Genomic DNA, 24,901 nt, shown 5'->3' with positions numbered 1-24,901 from the left:
TCCGCTGGCCCACAGTTGCAAAATGTTGTTGGAAATTTTCTGGGTTGTTTTGTCCCCCCCATTTATTTGTTATTTTTCCACCCCTAGGCCTTAGGCTAAATAGACTCCTCCCCCTCGTGGCGGATTGGATCCGAGAAGAACCCGCGGGTTGGGAAAAAGAGAAAAAAAAACGGTTCATGGCGGCGGCCATCTTGGAAAAGAGGGAGAGAGAGCTAAGCTAGAGAGAAAGAAAGAGGAAGGGGCAGCACTGTAAGCAGCGTCGTACCTCTTGCCAGCGACTCTTTAGCATTTGCCATCAGTTTCCAGTCGGACGTCAGCGGTGCAGGAGCTCCACGTTCGTCGCTCTCCCGTTTTTCATTGTAAAAGGAAAACACATTTTCTCCCCCAACCAAATTTTTCTTTTGCGCCCAGTTGTGTGTGTGTTGTGTGTCTAGTGTGTATTTTCTGGAAAGCCGACGCGCCACCTAGTTTACTTGGAAATTTGTTTCCTTTTTTATACTCAGAAAAATTAGAAATCTGCAATGTGTTTTAACAAGCCATCAACCCTAAACGTTTGAATTTTAATTTTGGAAAAAAAAGTTTTGAGTGAGTGAGAGAACAACAGCAACGAGGAAAAAATTCGAAAAAGAAAAGAAAAATTCGGACGCCATTGTTGAAGTGGTGTTTGAGAGAGAGAGAGGCCCGAGGGTTTGTTCTTTCCTTCTTGAGCCGAGAGGGCCAAGATAAAATAAATATCAAGAGAAAGAATTCTTCCTTCTCAACAAGTGCGTGTGTGTGAGTGTGTGTGTCTTGTGTGTCTGTGTGTGTGTTATACGTTCCAGTCGTTTGAAGGATTAAACCGAAACACAACAATTCTCAAATCAAAGTAAAAATTCATTTTTGTTTTTTCACGGGAGAGATTTTTAAAAGTGTGGACTCGTTCAAAAATGCAGGATCGGTGGTGATTCTTTGGTCAATTCTGTTTGTCGATTAGTAACGAAAAAAAAGTAGAGAAAATCTTTTTATTTTATAAAACAAAGTCATCGCCACCGACACTGGGACTCGGCAGGTAAAAGGAAACAAAAAATTCTTTTGTGAATCATCAAAAAAATGTACCAAAAAACGAACGAAATGGGTTGGTCGTGCCGACATCGCCGCCCTTTTATCATATGTATTTTGATCGATGATGATCAACTGGTAGTGCAGTATCACATAGGACACCCAATTTGCATCGGCCAATGACTTGGAAACATTTCGGTTCTATTTTTTTTTACGGCCAGAAATTTGAATAAACATTACAAATTCCTGAATTTTACTCTCCCGTTTGAGAGAGAAAAAACGTTTCAGACGCCCTCAAGGTTTTTGACACTTGGCGTTCGGATTCGTCATCGCGTTGTCGAAACCGTCACACACTGAAAAATGTTATTTCCTTTTTTTAAAAATGGAAGAAAAGGAGAAAACTGTTGTTTTAAACTGTTGGGAAAAGAAAATTAAAGATTGTCCGAGGGTTTTTTTCTTGTTTTTGTGAGAGGGGAAAAAATGGGGAGTGGCGTTGGGAGTAATTACAAACCTCGCGGTATCTTCCGCCTCTGAGCTGGAACCTTAAAATCATCTCCTCTTTCAACCTCAATTTGAAAGACTTAACTTTCGTCTTTCTCTCTACGAAACGCTCTTAATTTTTGTTGTTTCAAAAAAAGGGCCAAACACCACGGAAAAAAGAACCCCAAAAAGTTGATTGGATCTTTCCTGTGTGTGTGTGTGTCCATTCAATTATTTTTACTCGTCTTCCGTAAAATGTTTTGCGTTTCTCCCTCTAGATGATGACTATACTTTAAGTCTTTCTTTTAACGACGCTTTGTTTCTCTTTTATATTTTTGAACGTTCCAAAACGCAATAAAAAGAAGTTGGTCCGAACGAGAACTCGGCTATTAATCAGTGATGGAGAGAGAAAAGGAATAAGAATTTGTTTTTTTTTGGCCGACACACGATTTGCAAATCAATTGATTGTGGTCTTGATTATTAACAAACATTTCTTTTGTCTATTCAACAGGAAAAAAGGATTATTTGATTTGACGCGGGTGGAGGAGAGAGAGAAAGAACGTCATGGCGCTCTTGTCTCGCAGTCGAAGCTGGTGGTTTTCATCATCAACATCATCCTCGTCGATATTATTATTCGTCTGGACTCTGATTGTCTCGTTCTGTCTAGCGGCTCAAGCCCGAGCTCCGGCCGGTAAGTTTCCATGTGCAAACCCTCTCAAAACTGCTTTTATTAGACTCTCTGCCCAGTCAACTTGTCGTAAGCTACTCCCAACCGACGACGCTGGTAGTAGTACAATAGTTTGTCAACGACAATCCCCCCCTCACCAGTAAAACTTTTCTCATCTTAATGAGCTCTACATATCTCGTCGTCTATAGGGTAGGGCTCTGTCGAAAACTTTTCTTTTGTGATTGTTCCACACACACACCAGGGCCTACACGACTACTTTGGTCGCTCTCTACTAAATTGAAATAGCAGCCTCCTCCCATTGATTGGCTCAATAGCCGCCTCCTCCTTCCATTTTAATTACCTCTCGAGCGAAAAGAAAAAATTTATATTCCACCCGGTTATTTCTTTTATAACTTTGCCATCAAATGGCGGTGGTGGTGGTGGTGTCGTATTGAGAAAAAGTTTTACGACATTGCGGAGAGAAACACAATTCACCTCGGACACGCCGTTGTGTGTTTCAGATAGCGGAGTTTAAATAAGAAACCCTTCGCAAAGGAAGAAGAACTTTGGATATCAATTGAGAATCTGGCTGCGAGGGATTGGAGCCAATAATTCTCTTCTCTTTTTCGTCTGAACGGAAATGATAAGACGATCGATTGATGAAGAAACAAAAGAAGAAGAAGAACTTTGGGTCTGAAATTTACGATCATCGATGCCGCCTCCAGTCCAAGTTCTTCTTGAAACTCTTAAAAAGACACATCCATCTCCTTATCTCGTTGTATATTTTCGGTCTGGTGTGTCCACGTGACATTCCACTGGGCTGTGTGTGTGTGTGTGTGTCGTATGCACAGCCGAGTGTCACAGTCGGTTGGGAGGAGGGGATTTATGTCTTTTGGCGTGTGTGACGACTGTCTTGTTTCTTGGATCTTTTTGGGACTTTTTCTTCTACTTGTGCCTCCGCCCATCCACCTTAGACTCTCTCCGATACACACGACAATATCCAGGTTGTAAAAATGTCTCCCCATGGAGCTAGAGAGAAAAACCCTTCGCAGGAATGTTTTGGGGTCCTCTTCTAAGGAGGAAAAATAAAAGCTAGGCGACACACAAGGAACCAGATCTCCTCAAATAAGGGCATATACACCACACAGCCCCTTTTCTACAAATTTTTATTGATTTTTATTTTTCCCCTCAAAAAAGTTTTTTTTCTTTCTTCTTTGTGGGGGCCCATTGCAAGAGGGTCCCCTTCTTTATTGCTCTGCTTCTTTCTTTCTTCCGGGGGTCCACTTGTATTTGAGAGGGAGGTCTGCTGCCTAGAAATTGACCAGGGGAGGTATACACACACACATACAAGAAAAAAGTCTATTTAAGAGTTCAGAGGGTGTAGATTACACGTCACGTATATTTTCCAAACCAAACCCCCACAGGACAAGAAAAAAATAAAGTTTGACCGCACAGTGACGCGCGCACGCCAGAGTCACACACACAGTTCCGGTTGTTCGTTCCACAAAATTGCCCAGTGCAATGCTCATTATTTGAGGGAGGTAGAAAACAAAAAGAGGATGTCGTTTCATCCGGTGTTACACCCTCAGCTGGATGTCCTCTCCTGTTCAACGTCAACCCCGACTGGTGATGGTGTTGATTGAAAAATTCCTCGTGATCTTCTCTCTACAGACACCCTGGGCCGGCTACTGTTGAGTGGGCGAGTCGTGTGAGTAATGGATCCGTCCGTGAGCTTTTCTTTTCTTCTAAGGGGAGAGCGGGGGTGGAGGGGGTTGTTGTTCACGGTCAATTGAGTTTCTAGGAGGATTCACACCTGTCCCCTCTCTCTCACAAGAGTGGGGTGGACCGTGTGGCAGATGGACGGTGTTGATCCACTCGACCAAATTTCCAAGGTCTGAAACTCTACAAACTTTTGTGGCCGATATCGGCCATCCACTTTTGAAATGATACTCGTCTGTGTTTTCCTTAGCTTCACCATCTTTGTATATATATATAGTCTCCGAGTGTGTGTGTGTGTGTATTGTGTGTGCGCTCGTGTTTGTTGACACAATCATCCCCCAGTTCCTTTTTTTTTACTCTTTGGGTTATTGTTTTTCTCTCACCCGAACGTACGTCGATGGACTTTTGAGAGTCAACATTGGCAGACGGAAAGAGTAGTGGGAGGGGGTACGTGTTTGCGTGAGGGGGTGGTGGTGGTAGAACTCGTCCATAAGAAGATGGGTGGGGGGGTTTGAAGAGCCTTGAGGGGCTATATAGGAGGGAAGGTTGTGTACATGTGATGGAAGTAGAAGTTGCTCATTACTTTTGTATCACAGGGGGTAGCCGACCGGCTAAATCCCTTCCTCCCCCCTCTCCCGTCTGCCGACGGTTTTTGGGGGCCCGTCGTCGACGTCGATTATTAATGTTTGTGTCTGTATTGAACGGAGGGATCTATATAGGAGCTAGGAGCCCACCAGGGGGAAATAGGGGAAGAGAGGAGGAAATCTACTGGCTGAAGGAGGAAGGGATGTCGTTCGATCGATCCCGAAAAATAATCCCAACTTTTAATAGCCTCCAGTCTATGTGTGTAGTAGTAACATTTAAGAGACTTGCTTCTATTTTTATCAAATATTATCCAACACATCCCAGGGACTCTTTATTATTATTATTATGATTATATTTTCTCGATCGATTTGGTTGGTTGTTGTTGGACACGACGAGCAACACACGGAGGAGCGATTCTCTTGTTCAGCTGTGGGGAATAGACGACAAGAGAATAGAAGAAGAAGAAGAAAAAAAACGGATACTTTGACCCTCCGCCAGCTTCATGGCAATAAACACATCCATCTCTGTCACACACAGAGAGCTAGCTGGAGAGCTAGCAGAGAGAAAAAGGGCCAGCCTGGTCCTGGCCAGACAGTCCTTTTTTTCTTTCTTTTTCTTTCTTCTTCTTTTGTTGTGTCCAAAAAGGACGCGTTGTAAGGGTAGAGTGAGAGAGAGTCTGGAATGCAGCAGCAGCCAGCTTGCCCGGCCAACGTACCAACAACCTTTTTCCTCTCTCCCCTCTTCTTCTTCTTCTTCTTCCTAGCCCCAACAACAACTACAGCAGAGTCCTCTGGCGGATGGATGCATTGTGGTTGCAACTGTTGTTGTCGTTTGTTGACTTTTGGTTGGGCCAGTCAAGTCCAGCCAGTCGGTGTCGATTAATAGCCAAAAGGAGAGAATAGGAAAAAGCAACTTTTTCGGTGGGGGTCGAGTCGAGTGTGTGTGGGTCTGGTGGAACGGCGTGACGGATGCGCGGATCTATTGTTGCGACGGTTTTCTCTCCCCTAGCCTGGGTTTCCATCCGGGCTATTCGATTAGAGATTGTTGTTACATTACCAAGAGAGAGGGTGGAGAATATATTTCCATTAAGGATAGCTCTCTTTCTTTTCTCTCCCCCCTTTTTGGATTTTCAATCAATTTTCCTTGTTAGTTTAGATTGAGCCACCAGTCGGAGCAAAAATATCATCCGGAAAAGAGGGGGGGGGGACTGTTCAATCACAACTGCGCATGTCTTTTTCGGTCTGTGTTTGGACTGTCCTATGTGTGTGTCGCTCTTTTGCATTAAGTACATGTCGCAAAGAGATGGGGATAGAAAAAGACCCAAAAAATGGAAAACAAATTAAAAATAGATTGTGACGACCGACGACATATCCTCCTCCTCCTCCTACAAAGATTCTCCTTTGTCTCTTTTTTTTTGGCGTTTGTTACATTCCGCCGTCAAAAGGGAAAAGAAGAAAAAAAAGTCCTTTCTGGCTGGTTGGCTTCTTCTCTGGCATTCTTTTTCTCTCTTGTGTAAATGCGAAAGAAAATAATAATAAAACAAGGCGGACAGAGCAAAGCAAAAAGAATCAGACGCAACACACACACAAAGATGTCGCTTGTCGTCTGCGCATGGTTGCTCATGTGCTCTCTCACCCCTTTACGAAATAGAAGAAGAAGAAGCGAAAGGGCATTACCCGAATTCTTTTGAAAACGACATCTAAAAATAAGAAATTTTTATTTTCTTTCTGGAAATCAAACGAAATCAAAGTCGGGTAGATTCTTCTTCTTGTGCAAGAGGCTGCGTTCGATCTTGTCGGAGGTTACCATAGCAACTCCCTCCGCCGTCTATTACTACTGCTATTACGATCGCAGAGGAGGACCTCCCCTCTTTTCCCGAATCGATAATACACACACACAGAAGAGTTTCTCTCATCTCTTTCACAACGGGATACACGCAACTCTTTTTTCTTGTGATATTCAAATTTTTTCTTGGGGGGAAACATTCTTATTTAGTGGGGGTTGAGGTGATAAGGTGATGCTGAGATTTTCTCCTTTTTTACCTAACCTTAACGAACTACCCGGGGGTTTTTAGTTGTGGAGCTCCTCACTGTGACGTCCATTTGATGATGAACTCTGAACCTTTTTTTGGGGCCAAGAGAAAACTGAAGAACCAACCCCTCAGACTTCCCTTTTTTCTCACCTTTTTCGGGGGGGATCCACACATGAAGAAGAAGAAAAATGTTGAGGGAGATGAAGAAGAACCCAAACGGTTGGAGGAGAGACGTGGGGAGAGAGAGAGGCTAATGTTTTTTCTTGTGTGGGAACCAAAAAGAGAAAAAAAAGAAATTTTCTTTTTTATCCCAAAAGATTATTTTCTTTTTTTTCTTGTTTTGCGCCCGGAGAGATGATGATGGTGGCGTGTGACAGGAGGACATGTAGTTCCTTGTTAGACCGTGTCCCCCTTTTTTTTTTCTCCTCTCAAATTCTTGATTTTCTCCGACTTGATCCGACTTTGAATGGACAGATCACGCCGACTCTCGTCCACTTTGATTTCACAGAGAAATCACTTTTTTTTCTTCTTTACTACAAGATGGTACGCATGACCCTATTGATTCTCCCTGGAAATAAATAAAAGGGAAATTTTTTTTCCTTGTACATTTAAATGGAAATCAGAAAAAGATAAAGATCGCTGGAGGAAGGAAGAAAAAAGATCCCAGACGGCGTTAGGTTAGGGTGGGGGGGGGGGGGCTGAGACATGTCAAAAAGTCTATTCCCACCAATACCTGGAGACTTCAAGTCTTAAACTTTTATTTTTTGGCATTTTTTCATGGGAAAATTCGTTTTTTTTTTCTTTTGATAGACACAAGGAAAATAATCATTTTTCGGTGGATGAGGGGGAAGGAAAATGGTCTTTGGCTAATACCCCGTAATAATGATTATCCATCGAGCTACACACACAAGAGAGGTAGGTAGAGAAAGACCAAGGCCGTTGATTTCACGCGCGTGATGTTAATGAAGTCATTAGTTAGCCTCTCTCTCTCTTGTCTTTTGGCCTCTTCGTGAGTCGGCAGAGCCGATTTGCATCCACGAATCGATAGACACACACACATGTACACAATGCGCCGCCGCTGCTGCTGCTGCTGCTGCTGCAGTCTCGTCTAAATGATGAGCCTTTTGTTTTCCGACTTTTTGTTTTGTTTTGTTTTCACGACGACACGCAACGAGAGAAACTCTCGCAGGACCCCGTTGTTGTTGTTGTTGTTGTTGCCTTTTTTTTTATAAATTAAAGTGGGAAACAAGGACGACAGGGGGAAACAAGAGCGACGATTGAATGTGTGAGAGAATCCGCGTTGGCAACTTCTTTGGTGGCGGACTCTCAACTATTCTCTCACTCGTCGGGTTTCCCCTGCGTGATGAATTCAGGTTGCAAGTACTTTTAGACGGAAGAAGAAGAAGAAAAACGTTTGACCTACAAAGTTGTTGGATGTATGGCATCCGGCGCAACCCAAAAACAACCGAGTTCAAATTTTGTGTTTATCAACTTTGAAAAATTCTATTCTCTTCTTGTTTTCTTGTCAAAAAGGTCAACATGCCAAACCGATGACGACCACGGGTCTCCTACAACAACAACAACAACAGGACTAGGAAGATTTCTGTGAGGTTGTTGTGATTGTAGGAAATCAAAAAATGTATCTGTTTGAATCGGACCTTGAATCAAAGAAGAAAAAGGATTTTTCTTTTGGGTTGTTGTTGTTGTTGTTGTGTGGGAGAGAGATGGGAGTAAATGATGGGGCACGACTGGGAAGGAAAGAAGAAGAAAAACTTTGTGTTGTGGAGGATCAAAAAATGGAAAAAAAAATGGCGGCTCCGACACAAGAAGGGGAGGGAGGAAACCCTGGGAGGTCTAGAAACCCGCCTCTTTTACATGTTATTTTATTTCATTTTTTCTTTCTTCTTTCTTGTAGAAGGAGGAGGGATAGAAAAAGGGGGAGAAACTATCTCTTTTTGCCGGTGTCTTTTTGATTTTATTTTTTTCAAAACCCCAACATTTTTTATCCCCTTGAACAACAAACCAAAAGGTAAAGAAATAGAAGAAAAATCTGGTCGGTTAACGTCATCCGATCTTGATCTCCCCCCTTTTTGTTACCTGCGTAGATTTTTTCGATTTAAAAGAAAACATTGTTTTGATCGAATAAGAAGGCGCCACTGATTCCATATAACTTTTAAAAGGGCGGACGATATTTTCTTTTAGAGGCTCTACAAAGTCACGCCGGACCGTGACTGTTTGCTCGGCATGAGATTGGAATCTTTTACTCAAAATAAGATGACACGAATGCGCACACAAAAGATGCTCACGAAATCAGAAGGAAAATGTCTTTGGGCCATATCTTTTTTGATTGTCGTCTGCGTTACAAGAAATTGAAAAGGAAGAAACGGGGCGGGAGGTGCGAATTGCGACACGCCCATAGCAGAGAGAGAGAAACAACAAAAGAGCCACACACCTTGTAGTAGTAGTGACTACAATAGTGTGAAAACGGGAAACGAATCTTTTTCTATTGGCGAAAAAATCAAATAAAATGAAAAATGGGAGCCGAGCCAAAAGTGCCGAGAAACTCACGCTCCCCCCAGTCCCGTTAGTTCTTCCGCCTTTGCTGGTGCACACATCACCTGATGATCTTTCGTGTGACACCCCAAAAAAGAAGAAAGAAAGAAAACAACTTTCCGGCCAAATGGATGTGTGTAGAGATACTCACGTGTATTTTTGGATTCGGCTTCCGCAACAGAGTCACTCAACTGCCATTGTGTTGGTCTCTCTGTGTATATATAAATATAGTGGTACTAGTGGATTACGTTATACAACTCTTTTTCGTCCCTCTTGTTCTTTTTTTTACGATTTCCTTCGACTCCTTTTGTTTGTTGTTGTCGTCCTCCCCCCACCTCCTTTTTGTTGTTGTAAAGAGACAAATAGTTTTTTGGCGGCATCATCATTCGAATCACGCTCGGGTTATCCAACCGAAATAATAAAAATAATAAAAACAAAAAAAAAAGAAAGAAAAATACTGGGGGCCACGAGAATTGTGTGTGTGTCGGCTCTCTTGATATACAAATGTATAACTTCTCCTCAAACACGAAGAAGAAAAATTCAATGATTTGATGGATGACTCTAGCGTGCGCTCTCGTGTCTCGAGGCGCCGCTCTCCTGGTCTAAGAAAAATCAAAAGAAGAAGAAGAAGCCCTTTGGCTATTTTCGGCAATCACAAATGCTGTGAGGAGGTTGCTCGGCCGTGTGCACAGACACACACGCAATTCGGGAGCGCTGCGAGCAGCCAAGAGAGGAGGCCCAGGCGAGAAACGAATGAAAGAGAGGCAAAGTCAATTACTTGATTGATGTTTCCAAATGGGAAGGAAGAAAAATAGTTGTGTGGAGGGGAAAACTTTATTTTTTCTTCTCTCTCTCTTTCTATTCAACAATTGTAATAAGTATAATGACAAGTGTTTCAATGCCGGATCTTTCTCGGTGCTGTTGTTGCAGTTGTTGTTGTTGCTCCGTGTGATGATGATGATGATGGGTCGGCACGAAGGGCCATGATGACAGCCCCTTGCAGACGCCGCCGATGGTTAAGATCAGACCCGCCCATCAAACTGTTGCGCTCGCTCATCATCTTTTTTCTTTTCTTTTCTTGTCTATTTCAACATTTTTTTTTCTGACTTGATTTCACTCGGATTTTTATGACAATTTTTAGAGTTTTCGACTTTGTTGTGTTTTTTCTGACGCGACAAAGTTGCCAGTTTTTATTATTTTATTTTCTTGGACGTGTTCAAAACCACCGAGGGAGGTCGAATCATCTTTTTCTTCTATTAGATGAAAATTTATATTTTTTTTCTGGGGGTGGAAGAGGGGGGCACTGTTTTCTCGACGGGCGGCCTCTAGGAATAAAAAGTTTTTCTTTTCTTTCTGACCGTGTCGTAATATAATTCGTGTTTCTCTTCCCCCCCGCTTGCCCTCCATCCGGCCACCACCGCAGTCTCAAATGAAAAATGTTTTTTCTTCTTTTTTTTTATCATCCCTGGACAAAAGAAAAATGCAATTTAATCATTTCCGTCTTTTTATTTATTTTTTGAAAAAATCCAACAGGTGACCAGCGAAAGTACCGGACGGCGTACGCGTGCGAGGGGTCCATGTTGACGCTGTCGTGCAGCGAAAACAACGAAGTGATCAACCTCCTGCGCGCCAACTACGGCCGCTTCTCCATCACCATCTGCAACGAGCACGGAGACACGGACTGGTCCGTCAACTGCATGTCGCATCGCTCCCTTCGCGCCCTCCACTCAAAGTGAGTCCTACCTTCTTATCCTTCTCCTTACAAACGGACGCCTTTTAGAAAAATATAAAAATAAGAAGAAGAAGAACCGTGACCAAAAAATCAGAAAATAGAGAAGAAACCGGTTCTTTTGTTCGCTGGTTCTCCAGGAGAAGGTCGAAGAACTTTTAAATTTTTCTTCTTCTTCTTTCCATTTGCCCCCAGAGGCGAATGGAAGACTTAGAAAAAGAGAGGATGATGATAACAATCTGAAAGAAGTAGAAGAAGGGGAGAAAGAAGGAAAAGGTGCAAAGCCTTTTATTTTCTTGGCACGGCAGCCAGATCTAATCACGGCCGGCATTGTGTGTTATTTATTTCTAAACCTTTTATTTAACATTTTCTTTCTTTTTTATTATTTTTCTCGTGTGATTATGCACAGATGCAATCAGCAGACTAATTGCAGCATTCTGGCCAGCACCAACGTCTTTGGAGATCCGTGCCCAGGCACGCTCAAGTACCTCGAAGCCCACTATCAATGCGTTCCAGGTATGTTGTTGTTGTTGTTGCTGTTGTTGTTGTATTACATCGGGGCACTACAGACACAGACAATACGCCAATTTGGACACAAAGAGTCAATCGACTTTTCTTTTGGCCGGGCGTAGGTGTTTTGTAGAGGCACGCAGATTAATGAGTCAATGAATGCAACTTTAATGAATTCATTTTTTTCCTTTGGAAACAATAGCGACGCCCACGTCGTCGACGGCCAGGCCCAGACCTCCTTGGTTCTCGTCGGTCGGCCCGTCCATTTGGAACACGCTGGGACTGCAGAACGCGTCGATTTCCACCACGACGACCACGCCCAATCCGGCCGCGACGTCGACGCTGGCCGAACAAGTCGACAGCGTCGCCAACCACTCGACCGCGTCCGTTTCGTCTGCTTCGACGACGGCCGGCATTTCTGAACATTCAAACGGAACGTCGACAACGGCGACGTCCAGCTCGACGACGGCCAAATCTTTGACGACGACAACGACGACGACGACGCCTCTGCCCAATTTGCTGGTGGAGTTGACGGAAGTGACGGTGCTGGTCCCGGATTTCCCTGGACGTCGCCCCCAATCCTCTTCGTCGTCTTCCACTCCGCTGCCGCCCAGCACGTCAACTTTCGTCTCGGTCGGCCTCGACGACCAGGATCAGGATCTCATTGGATTGGACGACATGGTCGTCGACCAGGACCCTGGCCAGGATCAAAATGGCGATCTACTCACCACGCCCGGCTCCAGCACCACCGGTAAGTTCATCCATCCATCCAACCACTACTATTACTTACTACTACTACCCCGAGGAGCAAGTTGTTCGTGACTAGAGGGCGTGTTGCACACACAGTCGACCTATTACGATTCTATTCTGATTAGTTGCCTCCCCATTTGTGGATGGGCAAAAAAAAAAAAAACACCGCCACCTTTAAAGCTGGTCCAGCTTCGTTTCTTCTTTTTCTTTAATGGCGCCGCGCGAGTAGATGATAATAATAATTGCATTTCGCCCAGAGAGAGAGAGAGTCTTTTGATTCATTCGACGGCCCAGGCACCCCCCCCAATTCTCTCGAACCATATTGGGTCTGATGCGCATTTTCCCTTTTTTCTTTCTTTTTATTTCAACTCTCTCTTCTTTCTTATTTGTGTTCGAATGCGCCAGTGTGTCCGGCTGATGTCAGACACACAGAAAAAAATAAAAAAAGGAACAGGGGCGGCGAAGGGAAATAAAATAAAGAAGAACGTGTCACGGTTCATGGCGATGGCGTGAATAGAATCGGTCGGATGGAGGGAAGAAGAAGATGGTAAAAAAAAAAGGGAAAATGGGCGACACAGACAGCCTCCAGTTATGAACCTACACACACAAGAAAATAAATAAATAAAAAGATGGAAGTCTGAGAGAGAAGAAAGAAAACGTCGCTCGTTTCCTCTAGCCCGCAAGAGAGACACACACACAATGCCACCTCGTTCATAAAAATGTTTTTTTCTTATTTTTAAAAAAATAAAATAAAAAAGTTTTTGGAAAGGATGAACAACTTGATTTTCACATTTCTCATTTTTCTGTTTGTGTTCAATTTTTTAAAAATTTTGTTTATAATTTTTGTTATTTTTTACAGCTGCCAGTAGTTCGAGACCGAAGGGCTCCTCCTCTTCGCTGGACACTAACGGCGGGCACAAATCACTGCGGCCACCTGGCGGCGTTGATCACACCCTCTACTGCCAGCCGGCCGTCACCCGCGGACTCTACTGGAACTGGACCCGCAGCGGCGACCATGTGGTGCAGCCGTGCCCAGGAGGTGCCACGGGTTATGCCAGGTGGTTCTGCTCAGCGTCGGGTTCCCTCAATGGATCACCTGCCGCCTGGTACCCGTCGTCGCCGGACCTGAGCGAATGCAAGTCCGTCTGGTTGACGTCGCTCGACTCGCGCATCGGTGAGGGCGACTCGATCATTTCCATCGCCAACGACCTGGCCCAGGTGACGCACTCCAAGACCCTCTACGGTGGCGACATGATGGCCGCCGCCCGGCTCCTAAGACAAATGGCCATCAAGATGGCGGCCGACCTGCAGGCCTTCCCCGACTGGCGTCAGCGTGAAGCCATCGTCACGGAATTGGTTCAGAGCGTCGTCCGGGCCGGTTCCAGCTTGCTGGGCTCGGCTCAGTCACTGGCCTGGAGAGATCTGGGTCTGACGACGCCTCCGGCTGCCATTCCGGCTCCGGCCACTTATTCCGCCACTTCCGGCGATGCGGATGAATCGTCTTCGTCGTCTGGTTCGGGTTCGGCTGGTTCGGCTGATCCGCATTACTACGCCACTCAGCAAAGGGATCAGCACGCCCGGACGACTGCGACGGCCCTGCTGACTGGGCTGGAGGAGAACGCCTTCCTGCTGGCCAACACCATCTCGCGGCAGAAATCGGTTTTCCAGTCGTTTGACAACATTCTCATGTCCGTCAGAGTCCTGGACATGCGCAACATCAACGAGCTGTCGTTCCCATCGGCCGAGGAGCTCCAGGTCTGGAAGTCGAAGGAGGACTGGATCACCCTGCCGGCCGAGGCCCTGCTGGAGAACAGCGACAACGGACTGGTGCGCGTCGTTCTCTTTGCCTACGAGCACATGGAGGACATTCTCAGCCCGGCCAGCATGAATCACCAACAGCAGCATCATCACTCGTCGCAGCAGCACCGCGACCAGCCGGCCGTGACGGGCGGTTCCGTTTCGTCTCCCAACCGACAGCAGATCCAACAACAACAACAGCAACAACAACAACAGCAGCAGTTTGGCCACTACGTTGAGAATGCCACTCGCATCGTCAACTCTCGGGTGATTTCCGCCTCGCTGGGCAAAGGCCGTCACATCCAGCTGCCTCAGCCGGTGACGATCCGCTTCCAGCATCTGAGACAGGACAACGTGTCGAACCCGACGTGCGTCTTTTGGGACTACACGGTCAGCGGATGGTCGGACGAAGGCTGCCGAGTGCTGGCCACCAACCGGACTCACACGCAGTGCCGCTGCGATCACCTGACCAATTTCGCCGTCCTGATGGACCTGCACTCGACTCCGCTGACTTCGCTGCACCAACGGGCCCTGGCCACCATCACCTACATCGGCTGTGGCGTCTCGATCGTCTGCCTGGCCCTGGCCGTCGCCATCTTCACCCTGTGCCACCGCCAGTTGAAATCGGACCGCAACACGATCCACAAGAACCTCTGCCTCTGCCTCCTGCTGGCCGAGATTGTTTTTCTGTCCGGCATCAACGCCACACACGACCGGATCGTCTGCGGCCTGGTGGCCGGCCTGCTCCACTTTTTCTTCCTCTGCGCCTTCATGTGGATGCTGCTGGAAGGCTTCCAGCTCTACGTCATGCTGCTGGAAGTGTTCGAGTCTGAAAAGTCGCGCGTCAAGTGGTACTACCTGTGCGGCTACGGCGTGCCCGTCCTGATCGTGGCCGTCTCGTCCATCGTCGACCCCTTCAGCTACGGCACTCCCGACTTTTGTTGGCTCAGAGCCGACAATTACTTCATCTTTAGCTTTGTCGGCCCCGTCATTCTCATCCTAGCCGTAAGTCAAATTTACTTCTACGTACCTTGATTGAACAACTTTTAATTAACTTTTTGATTCTGTTGATTCCATCTCAGGCCAATTTCATCTTTTTGGGACTGGCCATTTGGGTCATGTATCGCCACCAGACCACGTCGGCTGTCATGAAGAGTAAAGAGCAATCGCGTTTGACTAATGCCAAGTAAGGGTCGCCCATCCTCCTCCTATTGTCCAGCTCTTTAACGTCAAATTTATTTTCAAACTTTTCCAACTTTTTATCTGGGTTGAAAAACGTCACTCATTTTATTTCTTTTAATTTGATTTCTGTCCACCTCCCGCAGGGTCTGGATTCGTGGCTCGTTCATCTTGGTGTTCCTCTTGGGCTTGACGTGGACGTTTGGTCTGCTCTACTTGAGCGAGTCGACGGTGGCCATGGCCTACGTCTTCACGATCCTCAACAGCTTCCAGGGCTTCTTCATCTTCTTCTTGCACTGCTTCCAAGACGAGCAGGTGCGCAAGGACGTCTACAAGGCCCTACACCGACACGGATGTCTGCCCACCAGCTGCCTGTCGGGTGCTGGCGGCTCGTCGTCGTCGGCCAGCGCGTCGGGCACGTCGCCCAGCGCCGGAGGCAAAGACAATCAAACCATTTTCTACGGGTCGTCGGGTGCCACTTCGGCCGGCGCCACTCTGACTGCCGGCGACGCTCTCACCACAGCCACCGTAAGTTTTTGAACAAATTTGATTTGACAGATGGATGGATGGATGGATGGATGATTAACGTGTTTTTTTCTTTTTCTACGATGGATGCGCAGTACATGCCACAACCGTGGAGGGGACCAACCGACGTGACTTTGGTCACGCCCCAGATCAGCAACAACAACAGCAGCATGCGGCTCAACAACACCAAAAACAGCCAATTGCGATCCAGCGCTCGCACCCTGAAGCAGCAGCCCATCATTAACTCGCCCCACGAACTTGAGGTAAATTTTTTAAAATTAAATTTAACTTGAATTCATTTAAAATTAACGGTGGTTTTATTCATTTAGAATGGATCGTACAAGTCTTATGGACGTGATTCCGGAAATGGAAGCTCCGAGCAAGACGACTCTTCGCCCCGTCAGCAGCAACTTCGCGCCCAGCAGCCGTTGGTTCAGCAGCAAGTCCAGCAGCAGCAACAGCAACTGCTCCAGCAACAACAACAACAGCAGCAGCAACAACAGCAACAGCAACAACAACAGGCCAACGGAAGCATGAACCGACCGCGAGGCAACAACTACCCTCATCCAGTGCCCAATCCAGCCCTGGCTGAAGGCGCCGCCATGGACGCCCAGCTGATCGCCCAGTTCCGCGACAACACCCGGACGTCTCCGCTTCGACTGGGCCACCACCACCAGCAGCACCTGAGGGGCTCCAACAAGCGCAGCCGCTCGGCCTCGCCCTGGAACCACACTTACATGGAGATTGACCTGAGACGGCCCGGAGGAGCCCGCAAAACGCTGACGGAAGAGACGGAAGAGGAGGAAAACGGAATGGTGTCCGATCCGGTTTACGAGGAAATTGAGCGCAACGCCGGATGCGGTGGTGGCGACCTCTGCCCCTGCAGCAACAACCAACAGCACCAGCTGCAGCGCGGGCCGGCCGTCTTGCACTACCAGCAGGCGTCCGATTTGAGCGACGAGGACCGTCGCCAGAACAGCAGCGATGTCAGCCGCCAGTCGTCGCGCTCTTACGGCGACAGCCGGCCGTTGATTCCGCTCCAGCAGCACCAGCACCACCACAACCACGGCCACCACCACCACCAGCTGAGCAGCCAGAGCCAGCCGGGCGGTGGGACCCACGACCTCCTGACGACCATCAGCTGCGCCTTCAACTCGCCGCACCTGAGGACCAAGCACAGGCATCCGAGCCTGACCCAGTTTGACATTGCCGCTCAACATTCGCATCCGCCGCCCATCCACATGGGCTTTGAGGGAGCTCCGCATTTTGACGCCGACCGCTACAGCCAGCGCCCGCCACCTCCTCACTCGAACGGCGGCCCTCTGTACCCGTACGAGCAGGAGACTGGACTGACGGCCCTCAGTTTGATGAACGGCGAGCGCATTTTCGTGGCCAGCGGGGCCGTCCTGGAACAGCAGCGCAGTCCCGCCATCCAGCAGAGGCCGACCATTCCTTTCACCGAGTGCTGAACGACAACACAAGTGAACCAAAAAAAAAAAAACATTCGAAGAAGAAACAAAATTTAATTTTTCGTCTGGAGGAGCAAAAGGAGTTGTTGAGGATTGAATGATTGGAGGATTTTTTGCCATGACCAGAGATGATTCCCCCGGAAAAGAAAAAATTTCTCATCATGTGATATATACTTTGCGCATGTAAATAATCAGAGGCAAAGAGGAGAATTTCCTTTTCTTCTTCTGTCATCTTTTTTAATTTCTTTAAATTGTAAAAGATGAAGAAAGAAAAGGAAAAATTAAAAATAATGAAAGTAAAAGAGAGAAGATTTATATATTTAAACAAGCGTGTCATCATCGTTGTATCCCCCCCACTGAATGTGTCCTGAGTTGATCGACGTGTTTTTTTAGTCAAATTATATATTATATATACAACACAAAACAGATATATCATCCTCTCCCTCGTCTCCTATAATCCTCTCGCTCCCAATCCAATTGACTTGATTATTGCGTGTTATAATTGTGTCTGATGGCCCACCTCGATTCTCTCCCTCCCTCCATTTACTCCGTGAATTTAAAAAACAAATTTGTCAATGAAGAAAACAAAATCATATTTAACTAAAAATCATTTAACTAAGAAAAAAGACGACCCTCCTCCTTTTTCACCCACCACCACCCCCCGCCCCACTCAACAGCAAAAAAAAAAAACTTGTAATTTGTTTTCGTGTATAATGTCGATTGCGACGTGCCTGTGTGTCTCTATGTTTTCGGTGGCGCTACTCGGCTTTGATATAAAAATATGGCGGACATTTTTTTTTGTTTGTTTGTTTGTTTGTTTTTCTCCCCCCCCCCCCCCCCCTTTTTGTTCTTTTTGTACAAAGTTCAACAAAAATTCCTGATAATTTGTTTCTTTTTGTGTTTGGACAAATACACAACTTGGTCTGAACTGTTACTGCCGGTTTTCTCATTTTTCAGTCACGAATTCGGAAGTCGATTGGCGGATACAATGGCCGAAACGGGAAAATGACGAGACGAAATATCGGGACCAAAGTACCGGCAATCAAGGGAGAGAGTTGAGATTCTTTTGGCAGGTATAAAACAAGACTTAGCGGGGGGTTTATTGTCTGTACTATAGAGATGATGAACTTTTTATTTGGCCCCCAAGAAAAGCCCAAAAAAGAAATTGATCTGCGTGACAAGTTTGACAACGTCTAGATGCCCCGATGCGCAACGAAGTTGGTGAACAACAAAGTGCTGAAACGTTCCAGTTTCGAGTTTCAAATAAAAGGAGAATTGGGGTTCGTTCACGGATATTTGGCCAACCAGCGCTAATACGCAGAACCGGTGACAAAAAATGTTGTGCAGCCAAGGTAATCGCCTAAATATCTAAAAGACTGGGTCCCAGTAAACAAATTCAGAGTTTGATGCGATTCATTAAATCCTTGAGAATCGTCAATTAAACCGTCTGAGTTGATTAGACTAATTTTGCTTTATGGATTTCTAAAGTTTATTTTTTTTACCACCCAAATAACACTGCAAGCTTTTGGGTAATTTTCTTTTATAGGCCTTTAGAAAAAAAAAATTTCGTTATTCCAATATTCCCATGTCAACGTAGCAATATTGTGTTGATTTTCAATTTTTCAGAATGCAGATTGATTAATCTCGTCATTGGTGAAACTTGGAGAAATTTTAGTAACCGTTAATAACGAATAGCAACAAGGATTTACATTTTATAATTATGGATTGGCGACTATCATTATTACATTTTTAAATTATAAACATGACAAGAGGAGTTGGGTGAATTGATTAAGACGTTGCGTCACACAGTAATTGGTGCGCCTTGTGACGAGGGGTTCGATGTTCGAATCTCCTAGTGAGCAGCATTGGTTGCTCACACACCCGCTCTGGCGCCACTGTAATGTCACAAATCTAGTGAATCCAGGCATTGTGTTCTCGCCTCCCGAGTGATGACCTCTGGTGAGTTCTCATTGAACCTAGATTCCCAATTGGTAATCAGGCGCTTCAGAAATTCAGTACCTGAAGAGATGCTTGATCTAAAGTCAAGCTAGAGTGACATTCTTTTTGGGTAAAATTATTTGCATTTCCTTCTCAAATTCTTGTTGTACGATCCTCTAGTTGTTTCATGCTTCATCGCTTTGCATGCTATAATGTTGTTACAGTTAAGAGTTAAACAAACTGAAGAATTTAATCTACTAGCTTTCTATTTGTTTCCTTACGGTATCCGCCATATTTTCTTGACTGTTTGATATTTTATTTACTCCAGCTTACAATCCAAAACCTTTTATTTTACCTATTTCAATCAGATAGTTTTTTGAAGTTGTTGCTGTTTTGGTTTTTGGAACAAACAAAACTTGTGTTACTAGACTTGCACATTTTGTGTTCTACGCTAGTACACTGTGGCAATTGCACTCTGTCTCCTATTTCCGTCTTCATTGGGCATTTGGACTCTCTAAAAAAAGCTGGTATTAATCTCAAATTTTAACTTTTATTTCAATTGTAATACCTAGTTCATTTTTTATTCATTATAGGTTGTAACGGGTTAGAGAGTTTCCTTTGACTGGTTGGAAATCTACTTCTACAATCTCTAATAGCTGAGAGATGTCCAACTTGATGCTAGATTCGGTATTATATAATTCTATAAATTTTAAATGCGTATCTGCCCCCTATTTGTTTTCTGTGGCTCTCTTTCCCCTTGACTTATAAAAAATTAAAGACCATGTGGTTGGTTATGATTTCAATTTGATAAACAGAGAAGTTGAGTGGTCGAACTTGGAAAGCCTTCATGATTTGAGGAAAGCCTTTTGATGGTCATAAGGCTAATCCAGTAACTCTTCTATGACTAACCGATCCCGTGATATAACTGTTCTTCGCACTCTTTGCTATTCTTCCGGTCTCTCCTAACCGCAGGCAGGGTAATCTTCCAGTTCTCCCTGGTCGCAGTCAATCACTATTATAGATAGAATTAGAATTAGAATAAGAATAATGTTGTTCACGGAAAGAAACAATATGCTGTACTTTTACTATTACTGAAGAAACATTCAAGTATGGTTGCTCCTGAGATTTTGAATTGTGTTCAGCTCTGTTTATAGCTCCCGAAACATATTGCATGTGAGAAACATTGAACTAGAGTAGCACTAAGCAATCGTTGTTAATTCATGGTATCGTCGCTGTAACGCCCTCACGCCCGCATTTGTTTTTTACTCGTGCCGGTGTCGGTTCAGGAGCAGGTGGTAGACAATAAATTATATTAGCTAACAAACACCAACTGCTAAGTTTTAAAATTCAATTGCTTTATCATTTGTATTCTTCATTGCAGAGGATGAAAGCGGCAAAATGCCCTAAGGAAGAGCTTTCGCTCACCGACTGGGCCTTCGTAAATCCCGAGGACTTCAACGATTCCGTAAAGTCAGTATTCTTTTATTTTATTTAAGTATTTTAAATTTTGGGGAAAAAAATAGTATTAGATCGTCGAAGGATGAAAATAATATAATTTTATTGTTTTAGGCATATCGAAGTGAGCACTTCGCCGGAACAGTGTTTTGTCTTCACCGTCAAGAGCCATAAGGATGTTCTTCAGTCAACCATTGGGTTCAATAAGCTTCAGCGCAAGTGGGCGACCCTTTCTATTGGACAAGAAATCGACGTTCGCCCATTTAAATTCGATATTAACACACAAACACTGGCCACCATTAATCTCGAGGTGGATTTATACGACAAGAAAAGGTGAGTCTGTAGCCTAGACCCATAAGTTAGAATGAGAAAGTACATCACTTGCCATGGGTCCCTAGAACGTTGCATGTCTAACTGATCAAATCGGCATCTTTTGATTATCCAAGCTCTGTCAGATCGAATTTCGAATGAGCAGCATGAAAACGACATGCCAGTCCTTTCCTCCCTCCGGATTACCGACACAGAAGCGTAGTGGAAATAGTATAGAAGCTCGTAGTCTAACCCGTCGATCTTTTTGCATTGAAATATGCTTTCGGGCGTCTTTGTTGAATGGTGAACTGTGATGGCATGACTCGTTACCTACCAACCAGTTAGAAAATATGCAATTTTAAAACGAAACATGGAAAATTTCTGTATCACGCGGTTATTTTCCGTATTCGCACTCTCTTACTTTGCTGGTGATTGGTGTTAGAACGTCCTATAAAATATTCTAATATTATTGTGTTATTTTTAGAACAACGCGCAAGCCCTACGACAGCGATGCTATTGCTCGTGAGTTTTCGGCAAAGTTTCATCACCACGGCTTCGCCGTTGGACAGCAACTGGTGTTTCAATTCCAAGAGTTACCACTTCTTATTATAATTGTCAAGGAACTTGAGGGTAAGTTGTAGATCCAACTGCTTGTACCGTATAACACACGAGCTAATGCATTTTGCTCATTCTGCCGTTATATTTTGGTCGTTTTTTCTTTTCTTTTTAGGAGCGGATATTAACGCTATAAAATCTGGTGTCTCGTCAGCCAAGTCTCGTGAGCTCCGCATCGGTCAATACTTTCCCAATACGATGATTGTCTTTGATAAATCAGAAGGATCCTCAGTCAATTTAGTTGGAAAGTCTAAGGGGTAAGAAAAACGCACGCCGTGCTGAATTGCTTTGAACTTTATTAATTTTTCAAACTTTCGCTCATTAGGAAAACAGTCCATCATTCCATCATCAATCCTGATTGGGATTTTCAAAACATGGGAGTTGGTGGTTTGGACACGGAATTCAGCGCCATATTCCGTCGAGCGTTCGCCTCCCGTGTTTTCCCACCCGAGATCGTGGAACAGCTTGGTAAGATGTCACTATTCATGGAAATTTATCTGGATTCTTTATTTGAATTTCATGTGGAATTACTGCTCCGTAGGTTGCAAACACGTCAAAGGCATACTTCTTTACGGCCCGCCCGGAACCGGAAAAACTCTGATAGCGCGTCAGATTGCAAAAATGTTGAACACCCGCGAGCCCAAGATTGTAAACGGACCAGAGATCCTGAACAAATATGTGGGTGAATCGGAGGCTAATGTTCGGCGACTTTTTGCCGAGGCCGAAGAAGAGGAAAAAAGAGTAAGGAGACAGCCCTTTTCAAATGCAGTTAGTGAAATAATAATTTTGTTCTCCTTTTATTCTAGTTGGGTCCCAACAGCGCCCTTCACATTATCATTTTTGACGAAATAGATGCAATTTGCAAATCTCGTGGCTCAGTGGCCGGAGCGTCGGGCGTTAACGACACCGTGTTAACCCAGCTCTTGGCTAAAATCGATGGAGTGGGACAATTAAATAACATTCTCGTAATTGGAATGACAAACAGGAGGGACTTAATTGATGAAGCCCTTTTACGACCTGGCCGCATGGAGGTAAGCTAATTAACCGTTTTCTCATCTAACATTTCGTCTAGAACACCTGCACGTTCTCACGATCCAATATTTCGTGTCTTGGATTCTTTAGGTTCAAATGGAAATTGGATTGCCGAGCGAAACGGGTCGATTCCAAATTTTTATTATCCATACTGCGCGCATGCGAGATAACAAGAGGATGGCTGCTGATGTTGACCTGCAGGTACAATATAAAAATGTATGGTAAATACTGTTTCCAGACTTATTGTTAAATTATTGATTGGCAGGAATTGGCAGTGTTAACGAAGAACTTTAGCGGAGCAGAGATTGAAGGGTTGGTTCGAGCCGCTCAGTCAACAGCGTTGAGTCGGTTTATCAAAGCGTCAAACAAAGTGGAAATTGACCCTGAAGCCGGTGAAAAGCTTATGGTCGACCGTGGACATTTTCTTCACGCTCTTGAAAATGATATCAAACCTGTAAGTCTTCACGTAGACTATGATGCATTTCTTTCAATTATCGTGACCCTTTTTTTACGTCATTCATTTATAGGCGTTTGGTACCAGCTCGGAAGCGTTGGAATTGTACATCACTCGTGGTATAATCAACTGGGGAGAGCCAATCAGGAGTTTGTTGGACGACGGGGCCATTCTGACACAAAAGGCGCGAAGTGGTTTTGGTAATTTCGATTACTTTTTCTTAAATTCTTTATTTTATTTATTACACATTTTTGTTGGCGATTAGGCCTGGTTTCCGTCCTGTTGGAGGGTCCACCGAATGCAGGAAAAACAGCACTCGCTGCTCAGTTGGCTAAAAATTCCGACTTTCCGTTTATCAAAATCTGCAGCCCCCACGACATGATTGGCTTCTCTGAATCAGCCAAGGTTCTCCAAATTCGCAAAGTAAAAAAAAAAAACGCAACAACATTATTAAAAAAGCTATAGCAGCATTACTTAAATTTGTTTCTCCTTGGTTTAGTTTTTCGACGATGCATACCGCTCGGAATTGAGTTGTATTCTAGTTGATAACATCGAGCGACTGCTCGACTATGGTGCGATTGGTCCCCGTTATTCAAATTTAGTTCTTCAAGCTCTGCTGCTTTTGCTTACAAACCAGCCCCCTAAGGGACAAAAACTACTCGTGATTTGCACGACCAGTCGCAGGTGAGAAAATTCATCATAAGAATTAGAAAGATTTAAGATCTAACGCGATTACTTTTTTAACATTTACTTTTAGGCAACTCTTGGAAGAACTAGAAATTCTTTCCACTTTCACTAAAATACTTCGTGTTCCTAACATTTCAACGTCAGAGCAATTAATTGCGGTTTTGGAAGAAACGGACGTATTTTCCAAGAGTCAGATCGCTGCTATTGCGCAAAAAGTTGCAAATAAAAGGTAATGCACATTGACCTTAGTTGATTATTGTATTTTACCTAAAATGCATATTGTCTTTACTTTAAAGGCTGTTTATCGGAATAAAAAAACTTCTGGAAATGATTGAAATTGCCGAAAAGTACGATGAGGAGCACCGCGTTTTATATTTCCTTAAAGATTTGGAGGAGGAAGATTTATTATTTGACGCTTAGACTTAACAAAATTTCTCTATCTCTTTTCCCGCTCCTTTTTCAAAATGTAATTCTTGCAGAAATTAATGTTGTATGCCATTACACCAAGGTCAGCATTCTCAGGAACCACATTGTAAAATTTTTAACATTTAAGTGCTACACAGTACAATGGTTAAGTTTTGTTAGATTTCTGCTTATCCCCGTCTCTTGAATTGAATCTAATCAAATGTGTTTACTTTGTATGGAATGTAGACTAGACGGTGACTGCAGAACTGTCGCGCTTATCATGAGCAAATACTGTTGGAAGAAACCTCCACTCACCAAGAGCACATTTTGGTGTAAAGGTATAACAGGTCAACCCACCATTACAGATCTTTTGTCATCTAATGCTCCTTTTCCACAGATAACACCGTCGTTGATATTCAAAGGAATTAGCCACTTTCTCCTCCCGTTTGCAACCGGGACCACATCCAGACGAGCAGCCAACATGTAAGGAGGTAGGACATTTTCAGCTTTATCGTCGTTACTTCCTCGAATATTGTGTTGCAATTTGTATCGATTTTCTTCAATTAAGTGAAGGCGAATGAACTAATGAAGTAAAGAGGAGGCGATTGAATTTTTTTTTTTAATAGTCGGTTTTTCTATCAAAGTTTTTTTCGATTATCCAACAAAGAAAGAGTTGGCGCTGGTATTTACTATTTCTGAGATGTTGATGATGTTGGAGCAATGCCTCGTTCTCGAATACATCACGCTCCCAGGAAATAATTTAAATGGTTAGGACTTTGGCTAATCATTCTGCTTTTTTATGAATTCTTTTTCTGTCGGGTTGAGGAAGTGACGCCACATATATCCTGTTCATATCCACTTGAAATTTCTTCTGATATTGCTCGTCACTGTGTTTAGACTTAGCAAAATTGCCAGGAGACTTATCTCCGCCACTACGATAATCACGAAAACTTTGCTGGTAATTTTTACTACT

At 44.4% G+C, this 24,901-nt stretch overlaps 2 protein-coding genes across 6 annotated transcripts; both read left to right on the top strand.

The window, feature by feature from the left end:
• Window positions 1-281: 281 nt before the first annotated feature.
• On the top strand, window positions 282-17,967 carry LOC124190935 (adhesion G protein-coupled receptor L3-like). Of its 2 annotated transcripts, none has more exons than XM_046583824.1 (10): window positions 282-865; window positions 2,030-2,209; window positions 10,608-10,806; window positions 11,213-11,319; window positions 11,516-12,064; window positions 12,923-14,865; window positions 14,943-15,046; window positions 15,186-15,567; window positions 15,660-15,827; window positions 15,894-17,967. In XM_046583824.1, exons 2-10 carry the CDS (start codon window positions 2,083-2,085, stop codon window positions 17,031-17,033), a joined length of 4,719 nt encoding a protein of 1,572 aa, XP_046439780.1. In that variant the 5' UTR covers window positions 282-865; window positions 2,030-2,082; the 3' UTR covers window positions 17,034-17,967. The 2 variants fall into 2 exon arrangements, with proteins under 2 accessions (XP_046439780.1, XP_046439781.1); XM_046583825.1 differs by lacking the exon at window positions 282-865 and adding an exon at window positions 883-1,048.
• Window positions 17,968-18,813: 846 nt separating this feature from the next.
• Window positions 18,814-24,044, top strand: LOC124190936 (vesicle-fusing ATPase 1-like). Of its 4 annotated transcripts, none has more exons than XM_046583827.1 (17): window positions 18,814-19,101; window positions 19,344-19,498; window positions 19,565-19,658; window positions 20,353-20,441; window positions 20,541-20,759; window positions 21,220-21,365; window positions 21,466-21,607; window positions 21,676-21,818; window positions 21,892-22,091; window positions 22,157-22,381; window positions 22,473-22,583; window positions 22,648-22,836; window positions 22,910-23,036; window positions 23,102-23,259; window positions 23,336-23,520; window positions 23,594-23,752; window positions 23,820-24,044. In XM_046583827.1, exons 3-17 carry the CDS (start codon window positions 19,635-19,637, stop codon window positions 23,941-23,943), a joined length of 2,241 nt encoding a protein of 746 aa, XP_046439783.1. In that variant the 5' UTR covers window positions 18,814-19,101; window positions 19,344-19,498; window positions 19,565-19,634; the 3' UTR covers window positions 23,944-24,044. The 4 variants fall into 4 exon arrangements, with proteins under 4 accessions (XP_046439783.1, XP_046439782.1, XP_046439784.1 ...); XM_046583826.1 differs by having other exon boundaries at window positions 19,340-19,498; XM_046583828.1 differs by lacking the exon at window positions 18,814-19,101 and adding an exon at window positions 19,121-19,253 and having other exon boundaries at window positions 19,340-19,498.
• The last annotated feature ends 857 nt before the right edge of the window (window positions 24,045-24,901 follow it).

The sequence above is a fragment of the Daphnia pulex genome, chromosome 3 (assembly GCF_021134715.1).
Source record: "Daphnia pulex isolate KAP4 chromosome 3, ASM2113471v1".
In the NCBI taxonomy this organism is placed as follows: Eukaryota; Metazoa; Arthropoda; class Branchiopoda; order Diplostraca; family Daphniidae; genus Daphnia; species Daphnia pulex.
This window is presented reverse-complemented; position numbering and strand designations above follow the sequence as displayed.

Bases quoted from the DNA above. Each gene is read 5' to 3' on its own strand.
- LOC124190936 (XM_046583827.1), top strand. From the start codon at position 19,635: ATGTCCAACTTGATGCTAGATTCG. The intron at 20,760-21,219 runs GTGAGTCTGTAG...TGTTATTTTTAG, and splicing joins GATTTATACGACAAGAAAAG to AACAACGCGCAAGCCCTACG. The intron at 21,819-21,891 runs GTAAGATGTCAC...ACTGCTCCGTAG, and splicing joins CGAGATCGTGGAACAGCTTG to GTTGCAAACACGTCAAAGGC.
- LOC124190935 (XM_046583824.1), top strand. From the start codon at position 2,083: ATGGCGCTCTTGTCTCGCAGTCGAAGCTGGTGGTTTTCATCATCAACA. The intron at 12,065-12,922 runs GTAAGTTCATCC...TATTTTTTACAG, and splicing joins GCCCGGCTCCAGCACCACCG to CTGCCAGTAGTTCGAGACCG. The intron at 15,047-15,185 runs GTAAGGGTCGCC...CACCTCCCGCAG, and splicing joins TCGCGTTTGACTAATGCCAA to GGTCTGGATTCGTGGCTCGT.